Consider the following 21,899-nt stretch of genomic DNA (forward strand, 5'->3'; position numbering starts at 1 on the left):
ATGGCTCAAGGCAGTTACATCTTGAGAAATGTGTCAGGTAACTATTACTATTTTTACTACTACTTTTACAATAACTTAAATGCTAGTTTTTGCTTGATGTGGATTTCACAGCTTGTAAATTTTGTGTGATACACAAAATATGTTCAGTCTTTTGTTAGGGGTTATAATGGAATTAAAAGATTGCAAAGAAGGGACTATCTTCATCAATTTAAACACACATTCGTCTCAATTAAAGTATTCAACATTTACAATTTAAATACAGTTACACCTGTTTCAGGAATTAAAATGTTTGTTTTGTCAAGTATTTGATAAATGAAAAAGATTTCTGTTACTCTTTTTGTGTGTTCACTGGCTGAAATACTTGGAAGATGTCTGTGGTTGAAAAAAAAACTGCCAAGAGTATGGTCAGGCATTTAGAGCAGAAGTTGCAGAGTAATTATAGAGTGGGTTCAGTCTATGTAGAGAGACATACCATTTGGAGAGAAGTGACCACTGAAAACAGAGTGTCTACACGATTGGTGAATCCTCCTCCGTCCCTCCTCTTCTTCTGGGACAGGCTCATAGAGATTTTAGTCAAAAACATTTCGAGGTGATAGAAGGAAGGCTCTAGACTCGAACAGAAACTGTCGCTGATGTGCATATAATACTGAGGTAAGGAAAGAACAAAGGAACCTTAAGGGCAGAAAGTATATAGCATAACACTGTACAAAGATATTGTATTTTCCGTTGCATATTATGTTTTTTGACTGATATTTTTGAGTTAAGAACAATTTCGATTTTCAAGATCAATTGCTGTTAACGTCTAGTTTTATAGTGATAAACTCAGTGCATGGGAAATTTTCTCAACTTATTGTTTGTATCACATGCAATCAGGGGGACATTTGGAGATATTCTCACATAGTAATTGTTTCAGATTTCTCAATTTCCAGCCCAGTATTTGAACTATTTGTTTTTTTTACTCTGCAACAATAATAAACTATGGATATTCCACTGTTGATCTAACAGGACAAAGCTCTGACGAGTGTATTCCTAACTACCTGGGGATTGACTACAGTTATCAGTCGGACGTGGACTACCTCAAGTGTGTGGACAGTCTCCAAAACAGCACCACCATTAAGCGGCTAAGCCTTAAGAGGAGGCCCAGAGTGGCCGTCAGTAATGTGGAAAAAACACAGAGTGGCATTTCATCCAGCCAGTGGCATTCTGCCGAATCCTTGTCATCATCTAGCAGTGATGATACAAGACTGCTGGGCATGTCCTCTGCAACCAGAGGTCGACCTCCTCTTCCTCCACCACATGGTTCCTCATTCGATAACAAACCTTCCAGGAATGAAGGACCAGAAACCTCTCGGATACTTAATGAGCCAAAGCCTCAGCCTGCTGCAAGATCTCTTGCTTTACAAAGACAAAGCCCCGTGTTGGAAAAGACCATTGTGGAGACCCACACACACTTGGATCAGGAGGTGACAAGCCAGCTTCCACCTCAGCCCCATCCCCGTCGACGACTCGCCAGCTTTGGAGGGGTAAGCTCTCCTGGGTCGTTCTCCCCCTTCACTGGCCTGGGTGCATATAATCAGAACAACAATGGGAACAAGCCTACTGGCACAGAAAGTGATATGCATGTCCACCTTAGCTCATCCCTGGGAAGTAGAGGCAGCACAGGATGCCTTAGGCTGAGCCCACAGAGTTCTGGTAGAACCACCTCAAGTCTCGGCTCCATGCAGCATGTCCGTAACCAGATGGTGGTAGCTCTGCAGAGGCTGAAGGAGCTGGAGGAGCAGGTGAAAATCATTCCTATCCTCCAAGTAAAAATCTCAGTCCTTCAGGAGGAAAGGAGGCAACTGGTCTCTCAGCTCAAGAAGCAGAGTGACGACGAGGACATAAATGATGTGATCTGGAAGACAGCATATAGCTTGGAAAGGTCTGACATTGACAACAAAGTGAATCCAGAGGAAGGACTTAAGGGCATAGTGAGAAGGGACTTCACCGACCTCAAGGAGTTCAGGCAGCTGACTGAAGAGATGCAGGCATTGGAAAAAAACATCAAAGAAGGACATTTGCAAGCATGGCATGGAAAAGGCCATAGCCCTCTGCAGGACAAGGCTATCAAGTCAGTTGCAATCGGAACTGATAAAGGTATAGATATCACCTTGTCTAAACCAACAAAAGAAAACAAATATGCGTACACTGATAAAGTAGAGACGAGGTCCATTGCAACAGGAGTGTCTGAAGGAAATCTTGAAATTTACACAGAGCGTGAAGCAGAGCTTGATGCCCAACAACTAATAATTGGTGCCTTGAAGGATAGAATTTGTCACTTAGAAGCAGAGTTGAAAGAATCAGCTCTCCAGACAGAGATGAGCCGTCTGAAACTGGAGCTTAAGGCTGCAGGAGCTAGGAACAGAGCTGATAAAGGCTCCATTGCAAGGCCATCCACTGTTAGCACAGGCATCGAGGCAAGGCCTCACACCACAAGCCAGGGAGTGGGTAATCACACAGAACTCCAAGATGCCAGCACAGGGGAGGCAACAGAGGTGAAGACTGTGGGAGTATCTTGTTGTAGGCCTGAGCTTAAAGATGTTTGCACAGGACCAGATTTACCCATGAGCCACTGGGAGGTCAGGGAGCGAGTGGAGACCATGGAAAAGGGTGTGGGGATCCAAGTTTCTACAAACACACAAGGTGTTGGGATGGAGATAAAGTTATGTGATGCAGAAACCAACACAGAGGTATCAGTGGAGAATCTGGGGTCTAAGAACGGAAAGATTAAGTATCATTCAGTGGCTTGTGGCGACGATTCCGTTGATGTGATCATCCCTGACGCAAAGGAAGTGGTTTCTCAAGGTATTGCCACAGATGAAGTCAGAGGAGTGGATCTGGGAATCATGGCATCACCTCAGACAGCTTCTCAGCGTACCAACACTGTATCCAGTTCAGTGTCTCGCTTTACCAACACCAGACATGCCTTCAACACAGACTCCAGCACTAATACTGTCCTAAGTACCCAAGACAAGCACACAAACACCACTCAGACTGTTACGAGGACAGTGTCAGTAGGCAACAGGGTCAAAGACATCAGATGTACCCCACTGACCTGCTCAATTGGCGTAGGAACTCCGAATCTGCCAGGAAGTGCCTTAAAACAAACACCAGGAACAATCACCAAGGTAACCCGAGACACTGGTGTTGGATTCACGAACATTAATGAGAATTTCTTGGTTGGACTGAAAACTCGAAATATGGCCTCTGGACCATCCCATTTACCTGACCCCATCAAGACAAGGAGCATCGGTGTAGGGGAGGGGAGGATAAAGGATTTGTCAGTTTCATCCAGTAAACCTGGCCAGATGTTCCAGCGATCTTCACAGTCCCAGTGGGACCCTGAGCTGAACCATTACATAGAGAAGATGCATAGGCTCCTCGGGGAGCATGGGGACCTACTCACAGAAGACTACACTCACCAGAAGGAAGAGTTTGTCCAGCAGCACAGTAACAGAGGAAGAGCCAGCTCCAAGCTGTCCTGCAATAACAAAGCTGCAGCACAGGGAGGAACAGAAGTCCATCCTTTAGATTCTCAGCCACCAGGTAACACTGTAGGGTTTTAGTTAAAGATACCCTGTGGAGTATTCTTGTAAATAAACAGTTATATTTATATATAGTGGATTTCTTTAAAAAGCATAAACATTTGTAAAGCTGTATAATGCTACATTTATTGGCATCTTACCACCACCAATTCTAGTTACTGGAATAGCGTGAAACCAAGGTACACTGTATAGCTTCAAAAACTCCACAAGGTACCTTTTAATATTGAATGATTGTTATGCAATGTAATATATGTAATGTCATCCTGTTACTATTAAAAAAAAAACCCAGAATATCCTCTTTCTTTGTCGCAGTCAGCAGAGAGATTCAGTCTCCACCTCAACTGTCAGTTGACTCTTCTAAGTGTGAGAAAGCAAACCCAGGATTCTGCCAGCAGGGTGGCAACGATTCAGAGGTGAAAAGAATGATACAGATGTTAGAACAACAGGCATCCTCATCTCTGCAAGGTAAACATACATGTGTGTGTCAGTATGTTATAAAGTCTATCTTCGTGAGAAATACAGTAAACATTAGGTGGGTAAGAATGCTGTCTGTGTGAAAGTAGTCTAGTTTAAAAATATTTTACTTCCAGACCACTCCCGAGGCCCAGTTTAAACTTGTGTTAGGTTTAGAGGAAGTGGCTGCCTTTGGCTTGGCAAGTTGACTTTCTGAGGGATACACTTGCAATGTTTGGAATGATATCTGGTTTTGGAAGGCGTCTCGCACCACATACCAGTTTGTGGTTGAGGGTCTAAAATTGAACGGCTTCGTAGGAGGAGCTGGTGTCAGAGAAAACTTTCCCTTTTAAAATGAGGCCTTCAGATTTGTAAGAATCTACAAAGCATCATGAGTATATCCTCACTATGCCCTACCAAGATTGACCAAGTGGGTTTGTGTCTCTTGACACAATGCTAAATGAATTCAACTGTGGTGTGTATGTTAAGATTCAGAGGCATGTGCTGCGTTGTTGTTTCTAGACAGGTCAACTAATGCCGGTGTGCTGCGGTCTGTAATGAAGAAACAGAAAGGTGACCAAGGCTGTAGCAGCAACAGGAAGAGCATGAAGTTTATGAGGGTGACCACGGGGTAATCATCTCATCAGTACTACAGTAATATTTTACAACAAGACTCTGTGACTCTGTATCTGAACATATTCTCAGTGTATTAACTTTTGTGTTTTGTCCTTAGGTTGGACCCCATGTCATCTTTCGAGCTCTCTGCCGGTGAGAAGGCTAACTCTGAGGAAGTGGAAAGGAGAGGAAACAAAAAGTTAAGGGAAGCCTCTCAAGATGGAACACAAGCAAGAAAGAGCAAAGGTGGCTCCAACAAAGGATCCAAAGGGTCTGCAAAATCACATACACAACAGAGGTAATGTAGGAGTCCAGAAGGTTTTAACATCTCAGTTGAATAAGATTACTGCATTAAAACGCCTCACTCGTCAATCTTGATATTTTACTGTGTGAGTCTAATTCTTGAGGGCTGGACTCAGGTCTGACTGACAGGTCTAACCTGTAGCATTTTATTCCTTTCAGGTGTAAGTTAAGTGAAAAGATGTTTTCTGCTTGTCAAGCCTTAAAGATGCACCTGAGTGATGAGACGGCTTTATCCAGCAGGGAATTGGTATGTTTTGTTGACTATATTCAGTGTAAGAGCCATTGAAGGTCACTGTGTGTATGTGTGCACATTTAATGGTATGTCACTGGGTGGGTGTGGAGAGCTGCTGGGGCAGGGTGTGTTGTAGTATGTCATTTAAAAAGAAATGACTTACGCACTGGATACAAAAAGCACTGGAATGTGTCGGCCCTGTAATTTTCTGTCATTGCATTTTGCTTGAACGTGAAAACAATGATATTTCTAAGTGAAAGAGACTCATCACTTTTACAATGATTTGGTAAACAGATAGGGGAGAAAGGGAATTCAAAAGAAGTGTATTGAAAAGGAAATCAAGTCCAAAGACAGCTTCCTAAGCCTCCTCCTTTTAATGATGTTGTTTTGGAGATTTTAATAGTGAGTTGGTGCTTTGTTATGCCCTTTGTCTGTTTTGTGTCTGTGTCTTTCTTTCACATCCCCGTAATTACAAGACGTTCCTATCTATTTCGAAGTAGTAGTTGAAATTGCTCTGTACACTGTGAATTATAGCAACTTGTAGGGCATTTATGAGGATGCATAAAAAACATTGATATCTTTTTTTATATACACATACCTGTTTTTTTTGTATTCTTTTGTTCTTTGCAGCATGACTGTCTCCAAACACTCCAGCAAGACTGGTTCTCTGTGTCCAGCCACAAGTCAGCTGCTCCTGACACGGTGGAGGATTACTTGTCTACGTTTCGGGTCATTTCACCCTCAGTATTGCAACATATAGCTAATATGGCAGACGGCAATGGAAACACAGCTCTGCACTACAGTGTGTCTCACTCCAACTTTGGCATTGTCAAGAAATTGCTTGATGCAGGTACAATAATACTCACAGGGCAACTAGAGGTCATCATGTATTTTAACTACATTTTGGCTTGTTCATCTTTCTGTCCCTCCTCGCCGTGAGAATACATTTTGGACCACCCGAAAGAGTTTTTTACTGTCATGACAAAACCACAATTACACCACACTTAAAAAGTGCATGTACTTCTTCCAGCTAGTGAAAGTAGTTGTTACAAAACTTTATTGATCCTCACAAGTTCTGTACTGCTACAGCAGTGCATGTATCTTCACTAACTTGTAGTGCAGAGGGTATCATTTGTCCACCATCTTTAAGATGTACTGTAGAAAATCGTGATGAACTGTTCCAATGTTTACTCCAGCTGTGGGCAGGTCTACAAGGGATCAAAAGTTCAGAAATATGATTCAGGGAAAGGCCATTCAGAGTCTTTAATCAATATAAACTGAACAGATAAAACACTGAATGAGTGTCCTAATGGAGGAGACAAAGTACTCTTTCTTATTTTTATCTAAAAGCCTTGCTACAGCTTTCAGAGGACATTGGACCTACCTCTTTCCGGTTTAAGGCCAGGTGGAATAGAAGCATATAATCAACGAAAAAAGAAACAATTGTACTCCTCTGTGTCACAGAACCGTAAAGTTTGTGAAGTTCCTGATGGAAAAAGCCGGACTAAAGCTTTTTATTATATTGCTCGAAATGAAAACGTAGGTCAGATGTGACCTGGCCCTAAAAGGGCACTACATCCAAAACGTCTTTGTATATCTGAGAATTAGAAAATACCAAAAAAGGACCCCAACTGAAAGAGTGAGTCAAGGTAGTTTGATGCTTCACAGGATGCAGAGTGAGTGTTTTAGAATTTATTTTTTGGACAGGTACTTCTTACAACTTGAAACTTGGTACTGTCAGTATAGGTGGAGAGAGTTTGTGCCACCAATAAATCAAAAAGACATAAACCTCTTTCTTTCTGCTTTCCTCTACTCGGGCCAATTATCCACCATCACTATAGAGGTGTGTAACGTGGACCAACAGAACAAAGCAGGATACACGTCCATCATGCTGGCGGCACTGGCAGCTGTGGAAAGTCCAGAGGACATGAGAGTCGTGGACCAGCTCTTCACAAAGGGAGACGTCAATGCCAAGGCCAGCCAGGTCAGTCTGTTCTCAGGTAATGGTAGTGGGTGTGATGTCCTGCTGTTTCTCTAAATTGCGTCCGTATGTTGCTGCAGGTACTGTTTCTGCTTTAATGAATTGATGTTTTTTCTTTTCCTTTTGTGTATGTGTATGTGTGTAGTTCAAATCTGATGCTTGAATGTCAGAGAAGGTTTTGTTTCTCTGCATGTATGTGATTAGTCTTTTTCTCATTTGTACATTTTCTATCACTGTAAAGTTAACATTTTGTACATGCAAGTGTTATTTTTAAATCGGGTTTTCTGCAGCTCATTCACAACCACAATTCCAAATGCGGGTTTCACTAAAAATGATATTATACGGGACTGAATTTGGACTCTTGCATGTACCTAGAATCCCAGAATAAAATCCTCAGTTCTTATGGAAGTACAAGATATGGTGTATTCATGTACTGTGTGTATTTTTGGAAACACTTAACTTTATAGCTCCTTCATCTCCTAATAATTACCTCTGAAGTTTTCCTGGAAAGAACTAATTTGCTGCGAATTATAGGAAAAAGATTTACAGAGGAATTTTCTTTTAAAGACCTCCTTCATTTAAACCCATGTTAATAAGCAATTCATTGGAATTGCCTGCATAAGCACGTGATTGTTTCCAGGAACATTTATAGGTAATTATTAGGAAAATTATAATAAACTGTAAAATAAAACAATACTGTAGTTTTCCACGGGTGCATGTACTGTATGTGCACTTACTTTCAATGAGTGAAGAATGAAGAAAGTGTGAACTGTCTGATTCCACAAAGCTAAATATATCCTATATTTGAAAAGTCTGACATGTGTGGACTCATGAATGCTTTGTTCGACCCCTGCCTTCTGCCGTCCAGGCCGGTCAGACAGCTCTGATGCTGGCCGTGAGCCACGGCAGGATGGACATGGTGCAGGCACTCCTGGCACAGGGGGCGGAGGTCAATCTCCAGGATGATGAGGGCTCCACGGCGCTGATGTGTGCAAGCGAGCACGGCCACGCTGACATCGTTAGACTACTGCTGGCACAGCCAGACTGTGATGCCACCCTGACTGACAGTGTATGTGAGTCATTGCTGCCACTCTGTGCAGCTCCCGTGAGCGTGGCGGCTTCAAGCTGTGAAGCTGAAACATTCCAACTTTGTCTCACATATTGTATTGAAAAAGCACAGAGTAGACATTTGTTCAAGAATTTAAATGAAATATGTCGGGGAAACAAAGGGAGAGACGTTGTATATAGTCAAATATGCACAGTATGCTCTTTCCATCTGTAAATGTGCACTAAACAGCAAATCCTCTCATAATGTGTACGAGTTTGTGTGTTTACAGGATGAAAGCACGGCCCTGTCCATTGCTCTGGAGGCCGGACATAATGACATTGCAGTACTCCTTTATGCACATGCCAACTTCTCCAAAGGACAGGTGGGGGTATGCGGGTCAACGACTTCACACTAACACTTAATTATATATATAAAAGTATATATGCGGGTAGTTTTTTTAAAAACTGTTTTATTGTGTTTGTGTCTTGACAGGCAGCTGCTCGACACGGCGGCAAGTCTCTGTCCTCCTCTGGCGGTCGAAATACTTTTGAATGAGGTGACGCCTCGAAGCCTGAATGGATGCTTCTTGAATCTTATTTATGAGGTGATTCAAAGCCCCAAAAAACAAAAGGGCGGATTTTAACAGTGTCAGTGTTTCAAACTTATAGTTGGGGGAAGTTAGTCGATCTGATTCTTTTCCCCAATCGACAGTGACAGTTATTCTCCAGTGACATGTATTCTAGTGTAGCATAACATTGTATTGTGTGTATTACATTGTAACTCAGCAGCTAATATATGCATGCCGTATCCTGCAGTCATCTGCTATATACTATCACCTCAAAGTTTCTTTAATCGTTTTAATTCTCTTTTTTTAAATAAATATAATAAATATTATAATTGCAAAAGAAAATAAGAAGACACAACACAGTACAGTAGCATCAAACCCAAAGATGTATGAGCAAATAGGTAAATGAATAAATAGCTAAAATAAGAAAAATAAGTTAATTATTTGGAAGAAAAATCTAAATCTTAAAACTAGGTGAACTTTGTACATCCATATTTTCATTGTAATGTAAAAAAGATAATTTATTTGTATTTATAAGTTGATAATTTTTCTGTATCTCTGCTTCTTTATCCAGAGGAATCATGACGTGTGATATATATTTTAAACATTTTGGCATTTTACCGAACACCAAAGCAACATGCAGTTACACACAACTGATTCATGGGAGGTGTTGTTGTTGATGATGACTGTGAAGGAATATTTCAACATTTTGGGAAATACACTTTCTTGCTTTCTTGCTGAGATGCCGGACATGTACGGACAGAGTGCTATCAATCTTCTCATCTAACTCTCTGCAAGAAAGCGATTAAGTGTAGTTCCCAATATGTCAAACTACTCCTTTAAGTGGCGTCTATTGATGAAGGCCCAATGTTTTCTCTTCTGTGAATAAAGTGAGTCTTCATCATTGACCACTGTCAACGCTCCCCTGTCATCATAACTGTTAAACGTTCCTTTCAATTAAATTTGAATATCATCTTTAATATTTCATCTGTAAACTTAAAATCCCACAAGAATGTAGTTATTGTGTTGTACATTTGCAGTATATTTGTTAATAAACCTTTTATATGGTGGCCACACGTATTAAATCCTTTTCATGAAGGGACATTAATTAAGGGGTACTTCACAATTCTTTTCTCAAGTTTGTTTCTGCACCGTGTCCCTCTCTACTGTTGGCTACTAATCCAGTGAAGCAAAAGACCCCAAAGAGGCCATTAAAAACTTCTTTTTTTTTTTCTTTCTACATTCAACAGGTTTCAGTTTCAGCGGGTTTCACTGGGTGTCTTGGATGAATGTTTTCTCACATTTCTCTTATTAAGTAACTCAACCAGTTGAAAACCTGTGGGTCAATAACACTTCTTTCCCCAATTTTCAGTCTGGCAGACACCAGTTTGAGTCACACCCAGCTCTGTTTTCTCCTCTAAGACAGCAGCTATTCGCCTCCCTCGCAGCTCTTTTCCTTCCACCCGTCTAGCTCAGGTGTCCATCCTGTCTGCACTTGTTTGACCCTCTTTCAGTGAGCTTTCATCGACAGAAGACAGATATAAACGACCGGCCCATTGTTAGTTGGCTTTGTGTCCTGATCACAGCCAGGACTACCTATCAAAGTATGCTTGGCTCCGTCCACGCTTGCACCACAGCACATTAAAACAGAGTTTCAATCATTCAGTTCAGGCTGTTTCAATGAATATTCCCATGGACCGAGCTAGAGAAGAGAGTTTGTCAGAATATGTGATAAGGTATAAATGAAAAGAAATCATAAAATATTTAAATCATACATGTATTTGTTACGTTAGTGAGACATGCAGTGACTCAGTGGGTTGTCTGTCTGTCGCCCCCTGTGCTTTTGTTTTGTGTCTACCCGGATCATTTACATTTTGCCTATTTGCAAAGGTTTTAAAAGTGGTGCTTGGGTGTAGAAGATAGAAAGCTTCCATTAAAAGACATGGTAGATGTATAAAATTATGTTGTCATTCCTCACGGTGGCCTGCCGCCCCCCCCCACCCTGACGTGTCGGTGTCCCATTACTGAGAGAGCTTTTGTATGTGTGAGCACTCTGAGTCATTTCCCAGCAACAGCAATAAAATACAATGATATACAAGGTCCACCATCAAAATTTGCAGTTGCCATGGTAACAGTGGGGGGTTTTGAGTATGTGCTTCTTGGGAACGTAATAGTGAAATGATATCTCTATTTCTTGGGGGGGGGGGGGGGTCGCTTCACATTGGCATACTCTGAGTATAAACTTCACGACATCTTGTTACTTATTAGATTGTCATGTGAGCCACCTTCAAAAGCAAAACAATAATGAGGGCTCCACTCTTTTTTTCATTTTTTCAAAAACAATAATAAATGTCATATGAAACTGGCATGCAAGGAAAAGCAGCGGTCGTAATTTCATGCAGATTAATCCCCCGTACACCGAGCCAAGAAATAGTAGTTGTTTCAGTGCGCACACTACTCCTGTCTACTGTACAGTGTGCTCTTGACATCTGCTTGCTAATCATTCATTTGCCTGTTAATGATTTATTATTTCAAGCCAGGTGGTGCACACTGTCGTTGTGTACATGTTTAGGGTTCCTGCAGTTAGATAGTTGTCTACTTCCTCTGCTCCACAACATTCATCCTCCTATCAAACTGTAGGCCCGTGTCAAAGTCACAATTGGTATTAAATTGCATCTCTTTGGCCTCTACCGCATACATACTGTATCTACATATAGACATTTACATTTCATGCCCCTTATCTTGCATTCATTCACAAAAATACCATTAGTTATCCGTGTGGGACTATAAATCAACCGACATAATAGACAATAAAATGCACAGTGGTAATATAATGAGTATCATGATGACTGGAGGGAATGTCGGCCATCAAATGTTCATAGAGCTGAAACTGCAATAGGTTTCACATTTATTTTCTCTTCCAGTGAATTCCAGTGCAGTTACCCTGCTGTAAAATCTCCAAAAACATACAGTAAGTTACGTATTATTATAAGAATTCATTACAGCAACTGTGTCAACATGTAATCCTGTTGATGTTGTTCAACATTTTAGTTGACGTATGGTTTGCTTGATCTTGTTCAATGTGTTATCAACTGGTAAATGATTCTGAAAACACATGCCAACATAATGTGAGAGAGGGTTATATATATATATATATATATATATATATATATATACGTCTTATTATGAGCGATTTTGTCCTACATGAAAACAATTTTCTGCAAAGGCGGGAACAGTTATTTCACATGACAGACTTATTCATTTCCAAAAATCACCAATCAGGATGTAACAACATTTCACCGAAGATGTGATGATAGCTGTGGGGTTGTTTGCTCACGTTGTCAGGCCTCTGTCCTTCAAATGTGATCAAACTGCACCCACACAATCCTGATGAAGCTGAGTTTTTGGTGTTAACTCTTAATAAATAATAACCAAGGATGTTTCTACCCAAAACTTTAACTTTAATTGTTGCTGCAGTCCTGAATATCATTGATACAACAAAAAATAGCTAAGATTTGAAGCCAAGTTTCATATTGAAAGCTCAGTTATGTTTTGGCATAAAGACCTTTAGTCTAGCTACAGTAAGGCTACAAGAGTAAGAAATATAGTTTGAAAAAGTTAAGTATGACAGATGGCCTTGGCCAGCTGCTAGAAGATCGACTCAACCGTGTGGCATGAAGGCACTGCTGTGGTCTGCCTGTTCAACTCATGTGCATCATGATTTCTCTCTGGTTCCATTGATTTTCAGTCCCGGCCACCCAAATCTCTGCATTTAACAAAATGGCAGCGCTCTTGTCATCATGCGTTTGACCTTATTTGAAGAACATGCAACAGGATCTTTAGTTTCTATCCTGTTTTCTTGTCTATCTTTAATTTCCTGTGGTATGTTGTCCTGACATTGTGTGCTGTTTTCCAGCAGCCTTCTGCACATGTTGAGGGGGGAAAAAAAAAAACGTATTGATTCACAGAAACCAGATGTGTTTGAATATCAGCCCAAACAAGAAAAAGTCCACTGTTATTTCTGCAATTGTTACAGCTCAGCAGCTCAGTGTTGCAGAGATGTTTTTTTTCCTTTCTGTCTTGGCACAGAAATCAAATGTAATCTGAGTCCATATTAAGGCATTAATCACCCTGCTGGAATCCTGGGGCTGCACATACAAAGAGCGAAATATCAGTCAGACTTTGGGGGGGACCAAGTGGGGGGAGGGTGGTAATTGTTATTTATTATTTAGATTCTTTAACGTTGCAGTTGCTGATTTGGTAAATGAAGCAGAGCCTGGGGGGTTTCTGCCACACCACCACAACCAGCAGGACCCTTATAAAGCCAGTCTGACATTTAGCCACTTGCCTCACCGGTCAGTCTGGACCCGGTTTGTATCCAAATGCGCGCGCACCTTGCACAATTCGGTAATTAGGACCATGTGTGCCTGGTACTGGTCCACACATGGTCCAGAGCTGCCACCCGTAAGTGAGTGCGTTTTGACCAACAACACAATAACCTCATCCTGCAGTCCGGATTATGTTCACCAGCTCATCAGCAACCTGTTTCACTTGTGTAGACACGCGAGTGATCCGCGTGCGTTATTAGAGATCTGTGCGAGGCACGCGGAAGATTACAGAACGACCAAAAACTTCGGCAGCTTCCGGGGTCGTGCACACAGCTGTTGTGTTCACTGTTGCTGGTTGTCATGTGCACCAACATGAAGCAGGAGGAGTTCAGTGACTGGGCATCCAGTGCGTTTTGGAGTCGGTTTAGCGCTGGATTCTGAGGGGAACAAATAGCTTTCTTTCAGCTTTTGTTGGATCTGATGACGTGTCTGGTCGTTACAAACATTGGGAAGGGGGGTAGGGGAGTCCAGATTTCATGTATTGGAGGGGACGTGACCCCAGTCCCCCGTGGCGATTACGCACTTGCGATAAATGTGCTCACACTGCAGGCTGTGGACCGTGAATGTCCTGTGCTGCTGGTGCAGGCTGGACTCATGTTTCTAAGACCAGTGCATTAGTTGACATCAAATGGCACGTTCCCTCTGAAATGCAAAATTAGAAAAAAAAAATGGACCCGATAACTTTAACAGCAGGGTAGGAAGAGAAAAAACCGTCTGGCAGCAGTCGATATTAAAAACATGCAGAGGGAGACAAGCTCGGGGCCTTCCAGAGTCAGGAAAAAGACTTCGGAGAGCTGCAGACGGGAGATGGGTATGGCATTTCTATTTTCCCCCAGCCCAATGATTTGTATATGAAAACATAGCGCTTTTATTCTCCCCCCTTCTGGGCTCTGCTTCTGAGTGATCAGCTGATGAAGAGACTAGCAGCTCGCCGCTATGCTGGTTTGCTAATTCTCTCCCCCACAGCTGCAGCCGATCCTGATAGCCAGCCTGCAGATTGCAGTCAGGTAAATATCCTCCTCCATGTCTTTCTCCTCAGGCTCAGGATTCAGCCAGGCGACATCGCATGGGAAGAGAGGAAGAGATGGATAAAAATGAGTGTGTGTGTGTGTGTGTGCGCGCCAGGGAAAGAGAGCGAGTGTCTCTGTAAGTTTATTCGTGTCCGTCTGTGTGTGTGTGTGTGTGTGTGTGTGTGTGTGTGTGTGTGTGTGAGTGAGTGAGAGCAGGGGGGGGTGGGGGGGAGTGTGTAGGTGTGTGTTGTAACAGATGAGAGGGAATCTTAGCCAGATTAGTCAGGGAAGAGGCAGGCTTGTTAGGAGATAGCTCAGGCATGGAGCATCACATGCACACACTGACACCCTTCCGCGCTCGCACATGCACAGTCAGTCAGACAGCAGCTCTCAGCGCCGTTATACATCTTGGAGGATTACCCTCTATCCCTCCAGTATTCCGCTGGAACGATTGCAGCCCCTTAGAGAGAGTAGCGGGGCTTTCAAAGCCCACATTTCAGCCGAGCGATGATGAGCAGGATTTCTATTGTTACCTCTCTAGTGTTGTTGTCTCCTCTAACTCAATTATCTGCCATGTCTGCTGGTTCGGAAGTGCAGGCATGCGTTCTGCTTCTTCTTTTTTTTTTTAAACTATCACCATCAGTCCTATTTTTGGAGGGTTGGAAATTGTTATTGTTTTTCAGTAACAATTCTGCATGGCTCTGATCCTGTTCCTCTGACCAGTGTGTGCAAAACAGGCTACAATATTTCAGCATGCTTTCATCTCTGTCCTTGAGAAATACATCTTCACAAGCGCATGCTCTATTATATGATTTGAATGCTGGTGTGTGTACTGTATGAGTCTGTATGATTGATGCATCAATATTTTGTACCGATTGGACAGCATGCCTTCTCTATTTCCTCCCTCGTCTCTCCAGCCGGGCTGCTGCTGCTGCTGCTGCTGCTCTTGCTGCATGCATACTCATGTTTCTGGCCTCTAATTGCCTTTGTGGAAAATACAGTGGTTGCAGCAGATATTCGAAGGGGAGCGATGAAATGGTTGAGAATAACTCGGCATGCAGCAGGGCACCGTTGTCGAACACCACACACCTAAGATTGTGTTTTTATCTCAAATTTGTGCACAAATTGGCAAAAATAAGGGTTAATATTTATTGCATTATTAGCATTTTTCAGATTCTGTGCTTTGGCATTATGGCATCTTCAAATGTATCCTCATTCACCGTGCATTTAAAAAAAAAAAATTCTGCCTCCCCTTGATAATCATCTGACATCAAAGCCTCCAGATAAAATAATCTGTCCTGAATTTGCAGAGACAGCACAGCAGTCAGGTCGCTCCAGTCCATGCAAATTCAGTTGCTATTGCAATAAATAAATAAATAAACCCTCTTTCGTTTGAATACAAAACCATACGCTGTGATTCTGAATGCTTAAACTCCAGCCAGTACTGCTAATTAGCCGGAGACTGTGAGTGCCTTAATTGGAGGGTTTTAGACTTGGACTCTATAGCTTGGTGTCTGAAGTGCTTCAGGTTTTTGGTCTTTGTGAAAACATTTACTCTGTGTAGCAGTTTTTGATCATCCCAATTGTCACCTAAAAGTCAGACAAAGAGTTTAAATGAATGGGAATGGAAGAGTTTTGAATGGAAATCGGTCACAGTTCTCCTTCTTTCCTCCTATTGTCCCTGTTGTTATTGTCCTAGTAATGCTGAGGTATGAACAGAACAACATCAGAAGAACATGACAGGCTTTGTGTGTACAATATATACAGTACATGTTTTTATTCGCCTTACTCTACCCCTGTAAGTTTGTTTGGTTTCCCCACTCATCGCTCCCCCTTCCTGCAGCCTGAGGCAGGAGAGAACGGTTCCCTGGAGGAGATGGAAGAGGACATCAGTCTGAAGAAGCGTAAAAGCGATCATCATGGGGAGAAAGAACTGCAGGCCGGGCAGGAAACTGGAGAAAAGGTCAAAAGGAAGCGAGGACGCCCACCAGCTGAGAAACTGCCCCCAAATCCACCTGAACTCACCAGAACACTGAGCACGCTGGTAGATATGGTTATCAACTACAAGGACGGGTGAGTTATAGTTAGTTTTGTTTATTATCCTCTTTGTGTCTGTTTCAGCTGTCGGACAAATACAACCACAACGAAAAAAAGACATTACAATTAAAGACATTTAACGTCGAAGTGCTCCACATCATCATCACCATCAAGAATTAAGTACAAAATGCAAGTGACACACGCCTCGTGTCACCAGGATTTGTTGATTTGGGATTTGAGGGCGCTCAAATTATTTATGGACTCGGTCGTGAAACTGTGATGCAACTGTATTAATTGTTGGTCATGAACTGGCTGAGGAAAAAACAGTTCTGCTTTCAGAAATGTTTAAAAAGTGATATTTATGGAAGCCCATGGCACTTGTTACTAATTATTTAGGCCCGTTGTGTTGTGATGTTATTGTGTTACATCACAACATAATGATCTCATGTAAAAAATATCAACTAACTCCTTTATGAATGAATTATTTCATTATCCCAAAATACTGAAGAGAGTACAAATTATTCATGCTTGTGTTTATTTTTTAATCCCATTAAAACAAGTCAAGTATATAATGTAACCGTGTATAATGTGTAATATTTATATAAAAACATTTTTAGAAAATAGTCTGTGTGGAGGAATATTGTAATAAGACTACAGCCATGCTAGCAGGTCTGTGAGGCTACACAGTGGTGCTTTGAGCTAAATGCTAACCTAAGCATGCTTACATGCTCACATTAACAATTACCAACATAATGTTCACCTTAGATTAGCACTAAACAAAGTACAGCTGAGGCTGAAGGGAATGTCATTTGGTTTTGCAGGTATTTTTTTTATCAACAGTGTGTCCACAAAAACCAAAAAGAAAACACAAAACTAATGTTGTGTCATGAAAGAACGTGGACAATGCGTATAAAGTCTGTTCAAAATGCATAAATGCAGTTATGGAGATCAGACTTACTGTTTTGTAGCTGTTTCAGCTGTCAAATTTTGCATTTAGCAGATAAACAACACACATCCACAACAACTAATATTTCGCTATTCCAACATAATAATTAAATTGTTTTTAAAATAGTTTTCTTAAATGATGAAGGTGGATGAACATATTTCGTATAAGTTCTGCCAGGTTATACAACATCAATGTAGCAATCAAGTTGGGATTGTGGCGACTTAGAGACTTCAGAGATAAGAAGGTATTTAACTGGGGATTGAGAGAAAACAATATTTGATAACTGCAGACAACGATGTGATTGAATCATTATCTTGGAATAACAGCCTTAAAATGGAAATTGTTATCCTGAGATGATGATATCAAGTCATGATCTCAGTGTAAAACACATCATAACCACCATAGCCATAGCCCGGGCTTTCATAACTGCCAATCATATGCTAACGTGTTCATCAAAACAGTTTCTTGATAAAATGAGATCACGTGAACTATCGCGTTGTGCTTCCAGGTTGGGTCGACAGATCAGTAAAGGCTTTGTGCAGCTTCCCTCTAAGAAGGAGGTACCTGAGTACTATGAGCTGATCCGAAAGCCTGTCGACTTCAGAAGGATCAGGGTACGTGTCACTGAATACCGTCAGAACTCGCATACAGATATCACTGTTATCTTATCTGCTGAAAGTACGGGAGGCGAAGCTCCAACAGATACATGATACATTAAAATACACATGAGTGTCCGTATTGAATATCCAAACTCTTTTGGTAAATACTGATTGAGAAATGATATAGTAATAGTGCTTATGTACAGTGTGGTGCCAGATAGGTAATATACATAGGAAATGTGTATCAGTTTACAACTAACTGTAGTTAACACTGAAATTTTGATGTATTTTTCATACATTGCAAATTATTTTTTTGAATTACCAACTTTGAATTATCCAAATCTTAAATATTGTCTGAGTTTTACAGTTTAAGTATAAAAAACAAAACATTAACATTTAAAAAATACAGAAACATTTGCTGCCTGTACCAGAGGTGCATGACGCAATTCCCAGTTTTTAAAGATCTGAGATTTACTCGACTTGAACCAAGACTGCATTGGTATTACTTTTTTAGTTGTTTTATTTAATATTGTATCTTACATATTTTATTTTACCTCAATAGGTGTTAAGTAAATGTATGAGTCCACAGCTACGCTAGCAGCTCTATGAAGCTATAATTAGGTACATAGTGGTTTGAGCTTAATGCTAATAATGACAATGCTAACATGCTCGTATTTAGCATATCTAATGTTTACCATCTTCACACTCTTATTTTAGTGATTAGCATGCTAATGTTTCCTTTAGCACTAAACACTGAGTACAGCTGAGAATGAGGGAAATGTCATTTATTTTGTAGTAGTTGGTCATAAACCAAACTATTGGACAAATAAACATTTTGATCTGATGATGCTGCTAGCTTAAAAGTTTAAAAAAGATCAGGAAAGTTATTACGATTCATCCTGATGATGGGACATGAATGTCTGTACCACATTTCAAGGTAATTCATCGAATCGCAAAGTCAAGACATTTTGCTCAAAACAACAAATGTGAATCTCATGATGGCGCTAGAGGAATATTCAGGGGATCACCAAAACCATTAAGACTCATGCTCTTCGAACTGTGAATGTGTGGACCAAATTTCATGGCAATCCATCAAATAGTTGCTGAGAAATGGCAGTCCTATCTCATCAGCCAAAACTTAGCCTCAAACACAAGTAAAGTTTCACTTAACAAGCTTGTTAGCTACAGAACATTTGAGCTGTAAGGTTGGGCTTCGGCAGCACATCAAAGGGTCTAAAATATAGAAGAGATAAAAAATTTATCAAATCATCTACTCACTCATGCGGCCCAGGGCCGTCGCATGGTAAAATATGTATGTATGAGCACAAGTGGTCTTAAATCACACACTTACCACAGCAACAAGCCTATATCATAATCAAGGGGTAGTTCACACATGAATGATCGAAGTGGCAACATAGTGTTCTGCTATAGTTTATTATTATTATTATTATTGTCAGCAAAAGACCAAAACCAACAATGTGTCAGTGTCTAAATACTTTTTCTATTACAAATATATAGTTTCATTTAAAAAAAAAAAAAGGATGGAGTAAATGGTGTATTTTTGGGGACTATTTTCAGTGGTGGATTAATACTGGGGCAGCAGGATGGTGTGTGTGTGGGACTGATTTGAAAATGGTTAGTTTTGGTCTTTTCATAGGTTTGTCATTCGTTGACAATAACAAAAATACAAAATACCATCAGACCTGTCCTCCAAGTTAGTATTATTACACACCGTGTACTCATCAGCCCAAAGTGGCGCCTACCTCCAAAATGTAGAACTAAACATGTCAGATTTCACATTAAACATTAAATCAGAAGTGGAATTGTTGATGAAATCATTAGATTTAAGATGACCTGACTTCACTGATGGTCTGAACACTTAAAGGAATAGTTCGACGTTTTGGGAAATACGCTTATCGCCTTCTTACTGAGATGCAGCTAGAGTGAGCAGGCACGTAGCTAAGCTTAGCGGTCCAGAAGGAGGGAGAAACAGCTAGCCTTCCTGAAGTCTCGTCTGCGCCGACAGTTTTCCTGGCAATCGGAGGAAGTCACTGGGCCCGGCCAAGCAACAGTGCCAGCGCATAACTCTACTCAGAATTTCAGCTTTTGTACTGATTAAACAAAGAAAGATGAATAATGTGTTAATTAATGAGCTTAAGAGGTTCTTTTAGCTTTGGACAGAGCGAGGCAAGCTGTTCCCCCTTGTTTCCAGTCTTGCCAGCTTAATATTTAGTGTACAGACATGAGTGTGTACTGATCCTCTCATCTAACTCGGCAAAAGAGTAAATAAGCGTATTTCTGAAAATGTTGAACTATTTAAAGATGGGAAAGTTATTGTGAGACTTTGTCTGGGTTTGTCTGGGTTTGTTTTGGGAATGTATTTCTTTTTGTTTTTCCTTATAAGAAGACCCTCTCTTTGACTACTAAACTACTAAATGCTTTATTGATAGCTGTTTATTTTTTGCTATAGTCACATTGAGGTTTTGATACCGACCCTCTGCTTCACAGGAACGTGTCCGTAATCACAAGTACAGAAGTGTGGGGGACTTGGAAAAGGATATTTTCCTCCTGTGTCACAATGCTCAGACTTATAACCTGGAGGGATCTCAGGTGAACCCCAAGGAATTATTTCATTTCAAAGCAACAGAATTATTTTTCACAGTCTCCATTCTATTATTGTACTCGTAAATGGGTTTGGATCTTGATTTGGTGAAGAGCAACCCATGCTCTGTTTGTATGTGTGTGTGTGTGTGTGTGTTGTGTGTGTCTGTGTGTGTTGTCGCATGTGTCTGTTTGCTACTGCAGATCTACGAAGATTCAATTGTCATTAAGTCTGTTTTCGAGAGCGCGAGACAGAGAATTGTCACAGACGAGGAACAGAAAGAGACTGTTGGCGCCAGTCACAGCGATAATGGCGGCGGAGCTGAAGACCAATTTGTTCCATCAGCAGGTGAGAGTTAAAACACATAATCATGCACCATGTGACCAGATGAAAACAAAAAGAAGATGAGGACAAACATGGTTAAAGAAATGTAATCTTTAAAAGTATTGTTTCTTGGTTGTTCCTACTTTTAACGACTTGATTGTTGAAGCACGATTTGGTTTTTGCTTTAAACTCATGCTACTTTCTCTTTTTTGTGACCAGTGAAAGGGTTACCAGTCCAGCTAAAGAAGGGGAACAAGGAGGAGAGAAGCAGAAATACCATGGCCAAGAGGCTCCACAGTGATTTAGACAGCGATGAGGATCTAGAGGATAACACCACAAAAGATGAAGGTTGAACTTTTTTTGTATTCTGGTTCATGTCTGTTCTCTGCCATATCCCTTTTCATTGGTTTATTCATTTTCTAAGCAAAAGAAAGGTCTTTTGAAAATAAAACGGGAAGGACCATTCAAAGAGAGGCGCTTACGGAACAATGCTTCAATATACGTCTTGCTGTAAATAGTGCTGTTCTTTTAATTTAGCTGGTCTTTTACAATAATTTCCGTTTTTATCCGCCTTAGTCCCTGTGATTGCTTCTGCAAATATTATGTAAAACACCAGATTCACTGACTGTTTTTAATCCATATATTTGATTGTATGAAATGCCTTCATATGTTTTGGAGCATGATATGTATAGCTCTCCTGAAGCTGGCTCCTCCAGAGCAGCAACCCGCTGATGACAATGTTGATGTGTTCAGGGTTAGAGAATTGAAGCACATGGGAAGGTCTTTTTAAAGAAAAGAAGAACAAATGAACACTATAAGTTTGTTTAAAATCTCTGAATGTGATTTTAGAGATGATACATCTTTGATAAAAAAAAAAATAAACAACCCATAGTGGAAGTATGAAGAGACTGCAAGTACTGATAATAGTACTTTTGTCTGTTTCTGATACTTGATGGAATAAGTTTGGGTCTAATCAAGGGTACTCAAGTTGTACATTTGTATCCCTTGTGCTACAGTATATTCACATATTGTACAGTTTGTGTGAAAAGTAAGTTAAAAACTAAATTTCTTTTCATTTACTCTCCTGGTTGTTGGGGAGGATGGAAGACATCATTGTTAAGACAATCCCTGGAAACATGTATCACTTCAACACTTGCGAAATAAATTTTACCAAAAAGTCCCACTGGCTGGTGATTATTATCATTATTAATA

At 40.8% G+C, this 21,899-nt stretch overlaps 2 protein-coding genes across 2 annotated transcripts; both read left to right on the plus strand.

The window, feature by feature from the left end:
- LOC139301440 (KN motif and ankyrin repeat domain-containing protein 1-like) lies at positions 1-8,771 on the plus strand. The gene is made up of 11 exons (XM_070924834.1): positions 1-37; positions 1,006-3,585; positions 3,897-4,049; positions 4,560-4,668; positions 4,771-4,950; positions 5,115-5,202; positions 5,818-6,037; positions 7,029-7,171; positions 8,037-8,237; positions 8,506-8,604; positions 8,709-8,771. The coding sequence occupies exons 1-11, from the start codon at positions 1-3 to the stop codon at positions 8,769-8,771; spliced, it is 3,873 nt and encodes a 1,290-aa protein (XP_070780935.1).
- A 5,309-nt stretch (positions 8,772-14,080) lies between these two features.
- Positions 14,081-21,040, plus strand: LOC139301634 (probable global transcription activator SNF2L2). The gene is made up of 6 exons (XM_070925073.1): positions 14,081-14,176; positions 16,023-16,252; positions 17,671-17,776; positions 20,270-20,371; positions 20,567-20,711; positions 20,907-21,040. The coding sequence occupies exons 1-6, from the start codon at positions 14,081-14,083 to the stop codon at positions 21,038-21,040; spliced, it is 813 nt and encodes a 270-aa protein (XP_070781174.1).
- The last annotated feature ends 859 nt before the right edge of the window (positions 21,041-21,899 follow it).

This window comes from Enoplosus armatus, chromosome 18, assembly GCF_043641665.1.
Source record: "Enoplosus armatus isolate fEnoArm2 chromosome 18, fEnoArm2.hap1, whole genome shotgun sequence".
Lineage (NCBI taxonomy): Eukaryota > Metazoa > Chordata > Actinopteri > Centrarchiformes > Enoplosidae > Enoplosus > Enoplosus armatus.

Coding starts and splice junctions, on each gene's coding strand:
- LOC139301634 (XM_070925073.1), top strand. CDS start 14,081: ATGAAGAGACTAGCAGCTCGCCGCTATGCTGGTTTGCTAATTCTCTCC. Junction 17,777..20,269: donor TCGACTTCAGAAGGATCAGG/GTACGTGTCACT, acceptor TCTGCTTCACAG/GAACGTGTCCGTAATCACAA. Junction 20,372..20,566: donor ATAACCTGGAGGGATCTCAG/GTGAACCCCAAG, acceptor TTGCTACTGCAG/ATCTACGAAGATTCAATTGT.
- LOC139301440 (XM_070924834.1), top strand. CDS start 1: ATGGCTCAAGGCAGTTACATCTTGAGAAATGTGTCAG. Junction 38..1,005: donor CATCTTGAGAAATGTGTCAG/GTAACTATTACT, acceptor TTGATCTAACAG/GACAAAGCTCTGACGAGTGT. Junction 7,172..8,036: donor TCAATGCCAAGGCCAGCCAG/GTCAGTCTGTTC, acceptor TCTGCCGTCCAG/GCCGGTCAGACAGCTCTGAT.